This window comes from Suillus paluster (genome assembly GCF_016628075.1).
Source record: "Suillus paluster strain FC165 chromosome Unknown EDB91scaffold_9, whole genome shotgun sequence".
In the NCBI taxonomy this organism is placed as follows: Eukaryota; Fungi; Basidiomycota; class Agaricomycetes; order Boletales; family Suillaceae; genus Suillus; species Suillus paluster.
This window is the reverse complement of record NW_024537569.1, coordinates 227,631-241,428: the sequence shown is the minus strand read 5'-3', so window position 1 is coordinate 241,428 and position 13,798 is coordinate 227,631. Positions and strand designations below refer to the sequence as shown.

At 49.6% G+C, this 13,798-nt stretch overlaps 6 protein-coding genes across 6 annotated transcripts; 4 read left to right on the top strand and 2 right to left on the bottom strand.

Annotated features, from left to right (window-relative positions):
- Positions 1–858: 858 nt before the first annotated feature.
- Positions 859–2,210, top strand: EDB91DRAFT_1235686 (uncharacterized protein; the record flags this gene model as incomplete). Its single annotated transcript, XM_041321348.1, has 3 exons — positions 859–1,240; positions 1,347–1,708; positions 1,785–2,210. 3 exons carry the CDS (start codon positions 859–861, stop codon positions 2,208–2,210), a joined length of 1,170 nt encoding a protein of 389 aa, XP_041180640.1.
- A 1,640-nt stretch (positions 2,211–3,850) lies between these two features.
- EDB91DRAFT_1235685 (homoserine dehydrogenase-domain-containing protein) lies at positions 3,851–5,257 on the top strand (the record flags this gene model as incomplete). The annotated part of the gene is made up of 6 exons (XM_041321347.1): positions 3,851–3,870; positions 3,919–4,468; positions 4,533–4,658; positions 4,712–4,897; positions 4,954–5,037; positions 5,105–5,257. 6 exons carry the CDS (start codon positions 3,851–3,853, stop codon positions 5,255–5,257), a joined length of 1,119 nt encoding a protein of 372 aa, XP_041180639.1.
- A 98-nt stretch (positions 5,258–5,355) lies between these two features.
- Positions 5,356–6,125, bottom strand: EDB91DRAFT_1079301 (uncharacterized protein; the record flags this gene model as incomplete). Its single annotated transcript, XM_041315114.1, has 2 exons — positions 5,356–5,951; positions 5,981–6,125. The coding sequence occupies 2 exons, from the start codon at positions 6,123–6,125 to the stop codon at positions 5,356–5,358; spliced, it is 741 nt and encodes a 246-aa protein (XP_041180638.1).
- A 960-nt stretch (positions 6,126–7,085) lies between these two features.
- On the bottom strand, positions 7,086–8,623 carry EDB91DRAFT_1113322 (DNA-directed RNA polymerase III, subunit Rpc31). Its single transcript, XM_041317844.1, has 6 exons — positions 8,345–8,623; positions 8,157–8,286; positions 7,967–8,101; positions 7,854–7,918; positions 7,632–7,803; positions 7,086–7,568 (listed from the first exon to the last, which is right to left on the bottom strand). The coding sequence occupies exons 1-6, from the start codon at positions 8,492–8,494 to the stop codon at positions 7,555–7,557; spliced, it is 666 nt and encodes a 221-aa protein (XP_041180637.1). The 5' UTR covers positions 8,495–8,623; the 3' UTR covers positions 7,086–7,554.
- A 122-nt stretch (positions 8,624–8,745) lies between these two features.
- EDB91DRAFT_1235683 (uncharacterized protein) lies at positions 8,746–10,184 on the top strand (the record flags this gene model as incomplete). Its single annotated transcript, XM_041321346.1, has 6 exons — positions 8,746–8,766; positions 8,824–9,042; positions 9,093–9,246; positions 9,824–9,947; positions 9,996–10,092; positions 10,143–10,184. The coding sequence occupies 6 exons, from the start codon at positions 8,746–8,748 to the stop codon at positions 10,182–10,184; spliced, it is 657 nt and encodes a 218-aa protein (XP_041180636.1).
- Positions 10,185–10,687: 503 nt separating this feature from the next.
- EDB91DRAFT_1079298 (uncharacterized protein) lies at positions 10,688–12,002 on the top strand (the record flags this gene model as incomplete). Its single annotated transcript, XM_041315113.1, has 6 exons — positions 10,688–10,815; positions 10,841–10,993; positions 11,029–11,463; positions 11,521–11,800; positions 11,848–11,891; positions 11,945–12,002. 6 exons carry the CDS (start codon positions 10,688–10,690, stop codon positions 12,000–12,002), a joined length of 1,098 nt encoding a protein of 365 aa, XP_041180635.1.
- Between the last annotated feature and the right edge of the window lie 1,796 nt (positions 12,003–13,798).

Below are 13,798 nucleotides of genomic sequence, written 5' to 3'. Positions count from 1 at the left end.
CCACAGGAGAGGCTTGAAAGGGGATACCGGGTAAGGTGTGTCCGTAAAATATGACCACAGCTGGCAGGACAGGCACGGACGAGAATAGAGAGACTGGTGCGGTAGGGAAGGTATGATAAGAATGGTGGTGCAGGTACAGAGTGTGGGTACACAAAGGGTACAGCCTATAATATAATTGTTCTTGTGGGTCATCCTCGAGTGAGCAACGTTGCAATTGCGTCAGTACAGGATGAAACGCAAGTATAAGGCTGAGGAAGCGCCTGGAAGCGCGCGGTAGCGGCGTGCAGGGTGATTGTAGTCTAGGAGATCAAAATGACAATATTCACCGCTTTTTGCTATAGGTTATTGTATTAGCCTACTAACAATGAAGACAAGGGTACTGAACCGCAGGAAACACAATTGAGAAGGGCGGGAGAACAGAAGCCATCGAAGTTCTGTTCTCCTGGGTGGAGAATAAGTGGAAGAACAACAAGAAAAAAAAGGAGACTAACTGACGATATGCCACGGGTGCATGCGCGGATATAGAGGATCTACGGTGGTAATCTTGGCAATAGTCTGCGCAAAGAACCGAGCTTAACCGGGACAGAAGGCACAAGAACATCAAAGATCACAAACAATGTACAAACAATTTCCATATTCAGACTCAGATGATCAAAATGTCACATAATTACTAAATATAGAAGTGCGTTACAACTGCGCGGTGTCGGAGAACAAAAAGAGCTCCATGTGTCATCCACCGTAAGATCAAGTCAAGTCATCCCACGATATCCTCGTTTTTTATTCCTCCCAACTCGTCACTGTCGTCGTCGTCGTCGCCGTCATCTTCCTCGTCGTGCTCAACATCCTACGCTTCCATAAATGCTCCTTGTTCATAATCCACATCCTCCGCCCTTCATGTCGCCTAACATATCCCATCGTCGTCATCCCTCGGCTCCTCCAGCAGTCGTAGTTCAAGCAACCAAAACACCTGGTTTGCTTTTCATCTCAAAGCAGCCTTCGCGACCTTCAACTCCCCGTAATCATAACCAGCAGCCTCAGAGTCATCATCAGAAACAGATTCGGTCTTCAAAGCCGAAACAACCCGTTCCTCAGTCACAGGGCCGTGCAACACAGCCTCCAATTCCAGAGGTTCATTCATCCGATGAACCTTCTGCGCCGAAAATTCACTCTGATGCTGTTGAGAATTGCAAGAAGCTCGCTGCTCGTCCGGCTACATCATCGCCGGACAAGTCCGCACGAGGTAGACAATCCAAGGCACCCAAAGATAAGGCAGCGACAAGGTAATCATTAACCCCTTTCAATATGCTCCCAGCAACCATTCTAAGTGGCATTATTCGTTCGCTTAGAAGCCCTTCTCATGCGCAAGCTCGACGCAATAATATTCGTCAACCTTCACCACCTATTCCTCTCGCAGGCTGAGGGTGCAACATCTTTAACGCAAACTTTTACCCATCGTAACAACAATCCTGCATCCAACTCTTTTGATCCCTTTGTTGTCAGTTCTGACTCTGATTCGGAAAACTCAGCCACAGTCATGACTTTGACGTCCAAGAATTCTTCCTCTCAGACACCTGCTCTGACCTCTCAGCCGACTGGAAAACTTGCTACTCGTCGCCGACGTCATGTTCCGCAGCAACTTACTACACCCACCCCCGCCACTCGGGCAGTTCCTGTGCCACGAGCTAATACTCACCATATCCGTCCTAATGTCTCTCGTTCGGCTCCCAGCCAATCTATTGCGCCACTCCGAACTGCACGGCGTGCTTCCGCTGGGTCTGTCACAGATTTCCCGATCTGTGACGACACCACCTGATGTCGATGATAACTCTCCTCCTTCAACGCCCACTCGTGAGAGATCTGCCACCACCTGGCAGCAGCTTGCTTTTGGGGAAGGTCCCCGCACTGCGCCACTCAATGCGATCGCAGGGTTTCCATTTGGTGGGCGTTCAAACAGCAACACTCCCTCTCCAACCCACAGGCATTATAGGACTCCCAGTGAGGGTGTTTTTCACATGTCCTTTGACGAGGACATGGCATCGACTTCGGATGCTTCCGAAGAGCAGCAGAAATTGTTTGGCTTCATGCCAAGGAAGCATGGGTTAGTTGGACCGAGCGCCACCCGTGCCGGCAAGGACAAGGCTGGGTTCTTCGCAAGTTCAGTTTTCCAAAACTCGCCAAGCCCCGACGAGTTACCTCCACCCGCTTTTTGAGCGGCGCATTTCATCAAGTGTAGAGGTTGGTAACAATTGCAATTCGTCGATAACGTCACATCGTTTAACCACGATTTAGATTTTTCGTATTGGCGAACAGCCCTTAGATTAATATCACCTCAACCCCGACATAATCTCTCTTCTCGCCGCGGAATGTTCTCGAACGTATACTGAACCTAATTCACCTTCATCGCGCAAAAGTCGACGTACACCCTGCTTCCGACGAGCTCTTCCGTGGCGCACAGTGTCTTATACCTCTTTTACCGATATCATTATTCCTTCGAAATCTTCCATCCGGCATCATCTTCGCTGGGGTTTTCTCTCTTGGGCTGTTGGCTCCCACGTTTCTATGGCATCCTGTCGAATAGACTTGCCGCTCTGCACTTGAATTGCTTGTCACATAATACGGTCTATTTCGGTCATGGTCACCCGCACAGGACGCATTCACGGCTTATCTCAGATGTATTTCATCTGGGTCACCAATCAGTGGCGACATTCATACCTCGCTCGCTGGCGGTTCATTCTCCATCTATTTCTTTTCACCCCTCAATGTGTCACTACCACGGCTCAATCCTCATCATCATGCTTTCGCAACATCGCATCGGCATTTTCTTATTAGTCTCGGTTGCCCGACCGGGCTTGTATAAAAGGCGGCGCAAGGCGCAGACTATTCACTACATAAACGACAAAATCTTATCATCAAGCCTTGCGTTATCCGCTACGTATTGTGTATATGACGTCACGCCACACCCCTCCCCCTCCCAGCCGATCGTGCTTATTTATCTATCGGCCTCGCGTCCACACGTGGGGTCCTAGTATTTCCGCCCCGCAGCGTGTTCTTGGATCTTGGGACTCGTCTTGTGATATTTTCATATTTTCTTCTACCCCAACAATTTCTCATTTCTCGGGTTTGGCTTTAGTATCCTATACTTTCCCGGCACCCGCCTGTGTTTTTAGCTCGATTCCTTGGGTGCTTGGGTTATCTATTATTTTTTCCACTTCTTTCACTGTTCTCCCATTTCCTATCCTCCCCTTCCCGCTGCCGCGCTTTTTATCTCATTCTGGCGGCAGTGATTCCTTTTTTTCAGATAACACAAAGGTGTATCAATATTGACTCGGCTCATACATTTTCGGACTTATCACGTCGCATCATGACTTCACTTTCTTCCAATGTGCTATAGCCACTTCATTTTCTTAGCATTCGTGCTCTTTTATGCCCCTTACTTTTCTTCTCTGTTCATGATGCGACAAGATTTTCCGGTGTATAATCTGTCTGGGCGTGCGTTGCTTTCTCCTGGGTTTTAGGGCTCTCTTGTTGACTCGCTTTTGGTTGCAGTTCTATCATATGTTCCCACTCAGACGTCACACAGGCGCGGATGTATATAAATACTCACTGCTTCGTATGCCCCCCTTCCTCCCATCCCGCTCGCGCCTGTGCATTTTTGATGCGCCGTTAAGATGCAGTACTTATACTTTCACTCGTTATACATCTATCAAACCGTACACTCCTTATTGTGTTCTGCAATAGACCTTTATTGACTTTTGGGCATTGAGGGGACGTAAAAGAACGTAAACCTTTCGACGGCCGCTTGAATAGCTCGGTTGCTCCAGCTTGATGTTTTAGGGTAACAAACTGAGTCATGCAAACACGCTGGTCAGTGTTGGCAAGCAGATCCAGCGATCGATATCGATATCTTATCTTTCCAAGAAACCTCTGTGATCGTACACGCATTTCCTATTCTTACACCACTGACGCACAGAAAATGGAACCCGGAAAGCACCTACACGTCGCCGTCGTAGGCGTCGGCGGGGTCGGGACCCAAGTTGTCCAACAGATGATTGCGAACCCGATCTACGGGTTCCAACTCGTAGCACTCACCTCCTCCAAACGCATGCTCACGTGCACCAAAGACGTCTGCATCAACCCCGTAACATGGAAAGACGCCCTCAAGGCCAGCGAAACGCCCGTCGACCTCCCCGCGCTCAAAAACACGCTGCAAGAGCTGGTGAAGCAGGGCGAAAAGGCTTTGTTCATCGATAATACGTCTTCGCAGGATGTTGCGGAGATGTACCCTGAGTTGTTGAGTGCGGGGATTAATGTGATCACGCCGAATAAGAAGGCGTTTTCGGGGGATGTAGGGTTGTATAAGGGTATTGTAGAGGCGAGTAGGAGTGGGAGGTATTTGCATGAGTCGACGGTGGGTGCTGGGTTGCCTATCATATCGACGTTGAGGGATCTGGTGGAGACGGGGGATAAAGTGAGTCTTCGCTTGGCCTGGTTGGGTGGTGCGATGGATGGCTGCTGATTCTACGTGCGATCAGGTGGTCAAGATCGAGGGTGTGTTCTCAGGGACCATGAGTTATATTTTCAACAACTTTTCCTCGGTGGAAGGAAGCGACGAAAGCTTCTCCTCGATAGTCAAAGGAGCCCGAGCACAGGGATACACGGTATGGCTTACTTACTTTACTTGTTTGCGTAGTTCTCAAACGCCAGTCGTCAGGAACCCAACCCGGCAGATGATCTGAATGGCGCAGACGTCGCTCGGAAATTGACCATCCTCGCGCGTATCATTCCAGAGATGAAGGACGAGCAAGGAAATTTCCCGCTTTTGCACTGGGTACCAGTCTGTGGAGACCACTTCCTTGATCCAGGACGCCCCTGCGAGCGCTATTTCCAACGGGGACGAGTTTATGAAGTGGCTTCCCGAGCAAGACTCGCATTTTGCACAGATGCGTGAAGCAGGCTTCGAAGGAGGGCAGTGTCCTCCGCTACGTCGGCGTTGTCGATGTGAAAAATAAAATCGTAAAAGCCGAGTTGGCGAAGTGCGTCGATGATGAGTTTATAAGCATATTTCATTCTGATCAACTTTTCAGATACCCGAAAACTCATCCAGTTCGCAACCTCGTTGGGAGGATCGGACAATATTATTATGTTCCACACCGAACGCTACGGGAAAAGACCCCTCATTGTCCAAGGCGCTGGCGCTGGCAATGATGTCACGGCTATAGGCGTCATGAGCGATGTTCTGAAGTTGATTAGGCCATAGGGTGAAATACAACTGACTGACTGTAACACTAACTATCACCAGAGACGTCAACGCTTCTAGCAGTGTACGATATGAGTAGTGTGTGCGCGAAACATGTATCAAGGGAACTGCAAGATGAACTCCTTCATAGACTGATCCCAACTGCACAACGTTAGATTTGGCCCCCCGCATGTCTGCGACATGGTTGACCGCATGCCCTTCATGATCTTCTTCAGGCCTTGCTGACTCTTCTGAGTGGTCCTCGCCTCTATCGCTGCGTGACTGCGCAGCGGCATGATGCGCGACAGGTTCTCCATGCGTTTCCTCTGTCCCTTGTTGACATCCGCCATAACCATCTGCTGTACCTGGTTGTACTGCTTGCACCCCGGTGTAGTGTGGTTGACGAGCAAGCTAGTTATGTCGTTGAATATGATATTGATGAGGGTGGGGTAGAAGTGGACCATGGAGCCGGGCGTGCCGCAGACTTTGGGACAGTCGGGGTTTGGGCATCCGGGTGGGTTCACACCGTTTGCGTCTTGACACTTGCCATGGAAGTAACCTGGGAATATGGCCCTCTCGAGGCTGGCATAGGCGGTGAGGTTGTAGGCTTCCAAGACGGGGGCGAAGTACTCGATAGGGTTCTCTCTACGGCCTCCAGTGGGAACGACTTGCGTGCTGATCTGGTTCGCCTGTGCGTGCCATCTAATAAGTCTGACTGGAGAACGATGATGAGTTGAGATGTACTTTCCATCTTCTGAAGGCTCGTGAGCACGGGGTTCGTATAACGCCTTAGGTATTCGTTGGTGGTATCGCTGATGCAGGCACCTTCGCAGGCAGTTGTGGCGACCGGCGCCAGGAGAAAGGAGAGGATGGGAAGAATAAGCTGCATATTTAAAATAAAAGAGTGTGGTGGGCTCGCTCGGCGAGATGGGTGTTCGTTGATGGTTCGTGAAATTTACTAACCCTTAGGTTGTTTTATATCTCGCGACGCGACCTCGTCACGTGACACAAAAATCAATACCGAAGCTTGCTTTAACAAAGCTGTACGTAGGCCCGGGGGATATCCAATACTCGTACGAACTTTCTAAACGCCGGAGATTCCCCCATGGAAGTGAACTGCCAGTCTGCCATGAGACTACATCGCATCTTCTTTGTAGCTGCTTTTCCCGAACGAACGAACTGTCCTGTTATTGTTCAAGGCGCCACATATTTCGCGCGCAGGGTCAAGCTGGCGCGGACGCGAGACAGATGGTGTGACGTGAAAAAGACGATTTGAGACTTTGTAGTTGCCCAGGTCGAAATCAATCGTGACGCCGACCGTGACGGAGGTGCCGTATTCCGGGACGTCTTCTTCGGAATCTTCGCTGTTACGAACAGATGTAGCTGTGCAACCGATTAGTTGTCCTAGTTGAGGCTCCGAATCCTGGATTCGCGATTCCTTTGAACCTCCTGTCACAAGTATGGAGGCCGAAAGCATTGAGCATCAATATGAAGTTTACTTACCTCAAGGTGCTGACGGCGAAAGCGGTGCTTCCCCCATCCTGTCTTGGCCGCCTGGTTGCCCCTCCTAACATGCCTCTTAGTACTGCTAGCCGGCTTTCGTGAGTACACCCGTGGGTGATGGATCAGGGATCGATGTCTATGAGAACGACACTCCTAGCACTTGCTTTGACGTGCAAGTCACTCGCTGAACCTGCATTACATCTTTTGTAGCGGCACCTAAGTAGGTTTGAACCACTTATCAGATGTCTCCCACAAAGCCTATGAAAACAGGACAACAAAAAATTCGTCAGTCAAACTCTAGCTCTAGCTCGACTCCTAGTATACAAATTCACTCCATTTGGCAGGAATTTCAAAGACCCATGACCTCCGATGACTGGTCTATTTTTTTCAAATATAATCACCGTGTCCGTTCATTGCTCAATCAATGTTCATACTTACACGACAACGACGATCCGTGGCGCCGAAATTTGGCATCCATCAGTTCACGTTTACCGCTCTGAGGTTGTCTCAGTAACGAGAAATCCATATTTTATTGTATCATGGTTAATGCGTGATACCGCGCGAGGAAGGGAATATTCGAATTGGATCTATAGTCCCTGGAGCCTAAAAATGATAAGAAGCCAACTATCGCACTGGAATCGTGTTTAAGGCGACGTATGCATTATTTGCGATGTAGGAAGGGATGCCGGGCGGCGCCGTTGGGATAGGACGAAGACCAGAAGGGCCGATTATGCCTGCCTACATATCACTTTTGTGAAGTTAGGTCACTGCACCGCAGGTCCTTGGGTACTCAGGAGATACATAGAAGTATACTCCTAGTCATAGTCGCCTGTAGTGGATGCCATTGTTTGTGAATTCAAAAGTGCAGGAAGAGTATACGGGATACTCTTACCTCCGCCACCGCCATCATCTCCTCCCCCGCCGTCTCCAAGACCGTCCATATCATCTCCTTCACCATTATCGAAATAGTTCTCCGCGTAATCGTTGTCATATTCCTCGTCGACGTCGTAGTCTGAGTCGACAGGCTGAGATCCAGCGTCTGAACGTTCATCACCTGACTTCTCCTGAAAAGTTTATTGACGCAAGCACGTTTATATCTGAAGTCGCGACATACTTGGTCCTCAGCATCCTCCTCTAAGTCATCAAGATTGAGGCGTTTTGTGGTCGTTTTCTTTTCAACTGCCGGTCCAGTTAGCAACAGAATGAAATGAAGGCGGATTGACTGACCCTTGCGTTTTCGTTTTGGATTAAAATAACCTTCGAATATCTCTGAGGGAAAAAAAGGAGCATGAAGGTCCTTCCGTTTGAGCGTAGGCTGAGAGGCGGGACTCTGGCGATATTTATCAGAGTAACGCTCCAAGTCTGCAAAGCAAAGGCATTGAGTACCAATTCATCAACTACTTACGACCACTCAAACCGTTTGACTTCAACGTTTCGACTACATAGTAGGCTGATTTCCGTAAACGGGTAACAAATCCTGTTTGCAGATCGCAGATCCGTTTCTCGTCTGCAGAATAATCGGTGAGGACAGGTAGAGGATCCAATGGCTGTTCGAATAAAAATGAGATTGCACATTATGACGTTACAGGATTAAATGCACCGCACTGGGTACAAGGCGTCTCCTTCCCTGGACATAGCTTGTATGTCTGCAAATGTGAGACCCATGGGAGGCATGCTCCCTGCCCCGAAGCCACCACCACCGCCTCTAAAGCCGCCCCTTCCACCACCTCGTCCACCGCCACGTCCTCTGGACATATTTTCGAGAACCTTACAGGCGATGATCTTCTTGATCAGAAAGTGACACAGCCAGCCACAGCAAAGGATCACGCTGAGTTGAGAACTTTGAAACTCCGAAGCCTTATATAACGGGCACCTGCTGTGTTAGGGTCGCCTCGCGTCGCCCCTTTGCCATCACCACCTACCACGTCTACCTTTGTTGTAAAGGCTCTTAAACAGCGGTAATCGTCCCCGACAATAATTCACGCGTTCCCTACAAATTGAAAATAATGGACAAATCGCTTGACGAGGTTGGTGTTGACTTGCAAAATTTTCCCGCCGCGCTTCATGCAAATCACAACGTTTAGGTCATTGCTTCTCGCCCCAAGGGCGCCCGTCGTGGTGGTGCTGGCCGTCGCGCAGGTGCATCAGCCAAGGCCCAAGTTCTTGGAACCACTGGTGCCCACCCCGCCACCCGTGCTGCCACTACCGGCGCTATTAAAGCCGCAGGCACAACCCCTGCGCAACCTGCCGACAAAATCATTGTTTCCAACCTACCAACAGACGTCAATGAAGTTCAAATCAAGGTGTGTTCTACTTTTGGCGGCCTTACTGAATTCACTAACCATGGTCGTAGGATCTCTTCCACTCTACCGTCGGACCCCTTCGTGATGTCACTTTGCACTATGACAGCGCTGGACGGTCAAAAGGTGTCGCAGCGGTTCAATTCCAACGGAAGGGCGACGGCACAAAGGCCTACCAGCAGTATAACAACCGATTGATCGATGGGAGTTAGTATCGCCTGCTTTCTTATCTCCTTTCCTTGTCTCCCCCAAGAGCCCTTCATCCGTTACGGAGCTTCGTTGTCGCTGGTTCTCTGTTTGGCCCTGCCAAAACGACGTGCATGTGTAGCGGACACGCCTAAATGCGAGATCACAAGACTCTTTGGTGGCAGAGTCTTGTGCTTGCAGCCTTGACACCCTTGAGGTGCGTGCCAGATTGCGGGCTGGTTCGAAGGCTTGTCATCCTTCGAGCTTGCAATTCTGGTGCCCTCGCATTGCACGTCATTCCTCATGGTTCAGTCTCGGGATTGGGTTTCAGGCCGGTGCAAGTATTGTGGAGTTACGGGCGGGGAGGTACTCCAAAGCTTCATCCCTTGACCAATTTCAGGGCGGCCATTCGCGCGCAAGCCTCAGCTGTCGCGGCATATTCGAGGAGGACAGAGTCGGCAAGGTTCTCGGTAACGGTTTGGACAGTGGCATGATCATCGTATCCGTCCCCTTTTGCTTGCTTCCTCGCTGAAAGCACAGCCGGCTAACGAATGTCTATCTCTTTTCCAATCGCACCACTCGCACGTCAACTGTGCAGAACGCCCGATGAAGATTGAAATCGTTGTCGACCCCGCTCGTCCTGCCCCACCTGCTTCGCTCGTGTCGCGTGTTGCTCCTGCCCCTTCTGCAGCAGCAGCAGCTCCAGAAGCTCGGGGTGCCAGGTGCGTACAGCAAGGTTGCTGAGATCACGTTGTCTTATCAATGCGTAGGCCTGCCGCGCGTGGCGCTCGTCGTGGAAGAGGTCGTGGAAGGAAGGCTAATGAGAGGCCTCAGAAGAGCGTCGCCGACCTTGATGCAGAGATGGAGGTTTGTCTTTGCACCTCGTCCTTGGATCGTCATTGATATAGATCTGTTAGGATTACACTGCGAGCAGTGCCGTTGCTCCCGCTGCCGCTTGAAGTGTAGTTCGTACTATGTATCTGCTAATGCTGATCGCCTTGTTTTTCCCTCTGATACCGTTCCGATTTATTCTTAGTAGACTGCGTCCTGTATTTTACTCGCTTGCTTTTCTGGGACTCGAATTTCTATGAGTTCCACGCCATCCAAATATTAATCGGTTGGTCACTGCTGTGGCCCATGTTCCTTTTGCTGGCGGTTGTTCTACCTTGTTCTCGTTGGCCTGTCAATATTTCGCCTTGCATGCCATTGTAATTTTTCGGTCGTTGGTTACCTTGTCATTTTGGGGCTCTCAGAGCGTACACTAGTTTTAATCATCGTTATCAGCTCTGCCCTACACGATCAGGGCGACCTCGCCACCTGGCCCAGGCATCCCGCACTTGTTCATCTAGATTCTAAATTGTGACAATCAAGTCGGTGCCACCTCAGGTGCAGTTGCCATTCCTGGTCATTGTCCCTTTGTTTGAAACTTGCTTGAAACCTCGCGATAATCTACAACCTGGCCATGGATATCTCTGCAGAAGAGGAGAAGCCGTTGTATTCTCAGCGACCTGAGTGGGCCGATGTCATTCCTTTAGAACAGTACGAGAATGTCACCCCTCTAGCGCCAATCTTTTACACGGATGAATGTTCGTGAGCATACCGGCTCGTCCTGCAGAACCTCACTCAATGCGACGATTGGGTTGTATCTATTAGACAAAGATGCCACGAATTATTTCAGAGGGATTGTCAGGAGCGGTGAGATGAGTCCCAGGGTGCTGGAGCTCACCGAGAATATTATCCGGCAGAATCCTGGACACTACTCTGCATGGTGAGTTTGTTACTTGCTTCATCACGTTCGTTCAGGAGAACACAGATGGCGTTTCCACGTGCGATCAGGCAGTACAGGTACAAAACACTTATGGCATTGAAGTCTCCCCTGGACGATGAGCTCCAGTTGATGGATGAGCTTGCGATCAAGCACCTGAAGACATATCAAGTCTGGCATCATCGCCGGCTGCTCGTGCAGCAGACCTGCAGCCCTGGCCCCGAGCTCGAGTTCATCGCTAACTCGCTCCAAGCTGATACGAAGAACTACCACACGTGGTCGTACAGACAGTGGATCCTCGCGTACTTCAATGACGACAAGCTCTGGAGTCATGAACTGGACTTCGTGGAGAGCATGCTTGAAAATGATGTGCGGAACAACTCTGCATGGCATCACAGATTCTTCGTCGTCTTTCAATCTGGAGTACGGAACGGGGATGAGGACAGAGATGAGATCGTTCGGCGGGAGCTTGCGTGAGTCCCAGTTTGAGAAATCAGGTCCTCCTGGGCTGTAACGAACCTATTCAACAGGTTCGTAAAGGAGCGGATCGCGATAGCGCCGAATAATGCATCTGCGTGGAATTACTTGCGCGGGGTGCTCGATCATTCTAAAATCCCTTATTCCGATCTGCAAGCATTCGTGATGCCTTATTCTCTGCCCCAAACTCCTTTTGGTACACCCCCTGAAGTCGTTGATCTAGAGAGCCCTCTTCCCTCGAAGGATGCACAATTGCCCTGCGTCGCTGCTATGGAATTCATGGCTGATATTCACGAGGCGGCAGGGGGCGAGGAGTTAATTAAATCCACTGAGGTGGGATACGTACCTCACGGACTTGGCAAACAACTGACCTGTCGTAGCTTTGGAAATCCCTGGCCAACGAGCACGATACTATACGCAAAAGGTAGGTCGCCGATCGAGCGCTCTGGAGTACACACCTCACTGGTTGCTTTGCAGATACTGGGAATACAGAATCAAAGAATCATCGAAGACTCAGTCAGCTGGTGACGACTGACAAGCTTATCTTAATGCATCATCAAATATCGAACCTTTCCAATTTAAAGTATTTAAAGGAGCCTGCACTATTTTTTCTGCAAATCAAAACGATCATCTCAACTACGTATCTCGCTCGCCTTGTGTTACTTGAAGCAAGTTTCAGTATGGAGAATACATTTGACCTTTGATCCCCGAATCTGCGCTTTGGCTCACTGCTGAGATTCGCATGTAGGAGTTCTCAGTAATGGGTTGATACCTGCGTCAACTGATGGGTAGTCTGCATATTATATGATACACAGCCATGGTTCCATCATTCATTACCGTAAAGCGTCCTCGGATAGTAGCCTCAAAAATGTAGGCGGTCTAGCTAGTTAGCCATGCTCTACTTCGTCTGACCCATCGTCTGACTCGTGTTCATTACCATAGTATCCATTATTTTCCGGAACGACATCTGATTCATACCCAGAGCAAGTAACTAAAAATCGTGCCATGAATAACAATATCAATACGAAGGCAGAAACACGACTCCCTCTCGCGAAGTGCCAGCTCCTCGTAATTTTGCGTGTTCTTAGGATAACATATCCCACCGCAATTCCATTACAAAATGCAATGGGTGAGTCACGAGGTTGAACCCTGGAGCAAAGCAAACTCACAAAGTTATCCCCGTACTTTCCAGAGCAGCACTCATAGTCTTGACCACAAGGCGCGTCATCAGCACGACATTCCCGGCTGAAAACAACCGGTGCTGCATAGACACGCAGTCAAAGCAGCCACAACAGCAGGGAAGGAGAAACGCATTGGTTGTGCGAGGTGATATAGGATCTGTCTGAGGGGCTCTTGAATAGCTCTGAGGTAGGCCACGGAAGGAAGGTGCGGCTTGCTTTTATACCCTCAAAACCTCGCTAAACGTTCTGGGGACGGACAAGGGTGGGGTGGTATTAATAGTTGGTCTGCTCTATGACTGGCATGGGGTATGAAAATTTAACCACAGGTGGATAAATCTAAATTGTCAGCTCTGGGTGTTCTGTGAAAGTATGAGCTCATTGACGGGCCGTCACATTGGTCCGAAAATGATACTTATTTGCTAAGTAGCTTTAGAGTCTTCAAACAGTTCGGGTCCAATTAGGTTCAACGTAACGCATGCAACTAGTTGGACTCTTCAAGCTTCGATTTTCGTCCCGAGTATGCATAATCCATGATGCTGTGTGTGAAGTGTGTTCAGTATTTCCACATACTGGTGTAAGTAGTCAAGACTGTCATCCCTTAACCGTTACGCCAAAAGGCAGTGATAATGAAAGCTCACGCTTCATTGTTGCGGACAATATTTGTGCTGATTATGGGAACTCAGGTAAGCCAACGGGCTTACAGCTGGACCCTTGACTTATAATACTAGCGTTTGTTTGTTCATATTGAAAACGGAAGGTTTTGCCAAGCCACCACAAACACTCCGTGGGGTGGTCAGTCTCTAGATATTGAATTCCTAACTGTGACTTTGAATCAACCAACTCGTAAAACATGGCCGAGCGTGTATCCAGGTTAGCACAACCTATGCGCCACGTCCAATAAAGCTGCGCATGGAGGCTTGCAGCGCCCCACCGCACACTGACACCACTTCTGCGTCAGGGACCCAAGCAGTTACAGTGACTACACAGTGATACAAGAACGTTATCAATGACATCAGACGTTCGCCTGAGTAGCCTTCCAAGTCCAAGTCCAACACAACTTAACATGCCTCATTGTCTACGCTGAGTCGTTCCTGAACGTGCATTGGTGCACAGTGTTCCTCTAATACGTCTTGTGCTGGTCTCATGGTGG

Coding starts and splice junctions, on each gene's coding strand:
- EDB91DRAFT_1113322 (XM_041317844.1), bottom strand. CDS start 8,494: ATGTCCAGAGGACGTGGCGGTGGACGAGGTGGTGGAAGGGGCGGCTTT. Junction 7,919..7,966: donor TCCAAAACGAAAACGCAAGG/GTCAGTCAATCC, acceptor CTGGACCGGCAG/TTGAAAAGAAAACGACCACA. Junction 7,804..7,853: donor AGGAGGATGCTGAGGACCAA/GTATGTCGCGAC, acceptor TAAACTTTTCAG/GAGAAGTCAGGTGATGAACG.